This window comes from Haliaeetus leucocephalus, unplaced genomic scaffold (genome assembly GCF_000737465.1).
Source record: "Haliaeetus leucocephalus isolate CR32 unplaced genomic scaffold, Haliaeetus_leucocephalus-4.0 Scaffold339, whole genome shotgun sequence".
In the NCBI taxonomy this organism is placed as follows: Eukaryota; Metazoa; Chordata; class Aves; order Accipitriformes; family Accipitridae; genus Haliaeetus; species Haliaeetus leucocephalus.
Window position 1 is genome coordinate 9,995,715 of NW_010972775.1, and position 1,244 is coordinate 9,996,958.

The window sequence follows — 1,244 nt, forward strand, 5'->3', positions numbered from 1 at the left end:
GGAACCGGCCCGCGGCCGCCGCGAAGCGCTCCCGGACGCCCCGCCGCCCACCAGATAGATGTGCGGTCCGGCCGCCCGCACGGCCGACGATGAACGCGCAGCTGGCGATGGAGAACATCGGCGATCTGCACGGGGTGAGCCATGAGCCGGTGCCCGCCGCCGCCGACCTGATGAGCGGCAGCCCGCACCACCGGAGCGCGGTGGCCCACCGCGGCAGCCACCTGCCGGCCCACCCGCGCTCCATGGGCATGGCGTCCATCCTCGACGGCGGCGACTACCACCACCACCACCGGCCGCCCGACCACGCGCTGACGGGCCCCCTGCACCCCACCATGACCATGGCCTGCGAGACACCCCCCGGCATGAGCATGAGCAGTACCTACACCACGTTAACCCCTCTGCAGCCTCTACCTCCCATCTCGACGGTCTCGGACAAGTTCCCTCACCACCACCACCACCACCACCACCACCACCACCCCCACCAGCGGATACCGGGCAACGTGAGCGGCAGCTTCACGCTCATGCGGGACGAGAGGGGTCTGGCGTCCATGAACAATCTCTACACCCCCTACCATAAGGATGTTACCGGCATGGGGCAAAGCCTCTCTCCGTTGTCCGGATCGGGCCTGGGGAGCATCCACAACTCCCAGCAAGGGCTGCCCCACTACGCTCACCCCAGTGCCACCATGCCCGCCGAGAAAATGCTCACCCCGAACGGATTTGAAGCCCACCACCCTGCCATGTTAGCCAGGCATGGCGACCAACACCTCACCCCCACCTCCGCTGGCATGGTGCCTATCAACGGGATCCCACACCACCCCCATGCCCACTTGAACGCCCAGAGCCACGGGCAGATCCTGGGCTCTGCCAGGGAGCAAAACCCTTCCGTCACTGGTTCGCAGGTCAACAGTGGAAGTAATTCAGGGCAAATGGAAGAAATCAATACCAAAGAAGTAGCTCAGAGGATCACCACCGAGCTCAAGCGGTACAGCATCCCCCAGGCTATCTTCGCCCAGAGGGTGCTGTGCCGCTCGCAAGGGACCCTCTCAGACCTGCTGAGGAACCCCAAGCCCTGGAGCAAGCTCAAATCCGGCCGGGAGACATTCCGCAGGATGTGGAAGTGGCTCCAGGAGCCGGAGTTTCAGCGGATGTCTGCTCTGCGGCTGGCAGGTGAGCCCGCTGCGGGGCGGTCGGGGCACGGCGGCGGCGGGGCTGGGGCCCCGGGCCTGGCCCAGGCCGCCCCG

At 66.7% G+C, this 1,244-nt stretch overlaps 1 protein-coding gene across 1 annotated transcript in view; it reads left to right on the forward strand.

Annotated features, from left to right (window-relative positions):
* Nucleotides 1-89: 89 nt before the first annotated feature.
* Nucleotides 90-1,244, forward strand: part of ONECUT1 (one cut homeobox 1) — a 16,620-nt gene continuing 15,465 nt past the window's right edge. The window contains exon 1 of the mRNA XM_010571813.1: nt 90-1,170. Within this exon, the coding sequence (XP_010570115.1) occupies nt 90-1,170 (1,081 nt within the window). The remainder of the gene's footprint in view (nt 1,171-1,244) is intronic.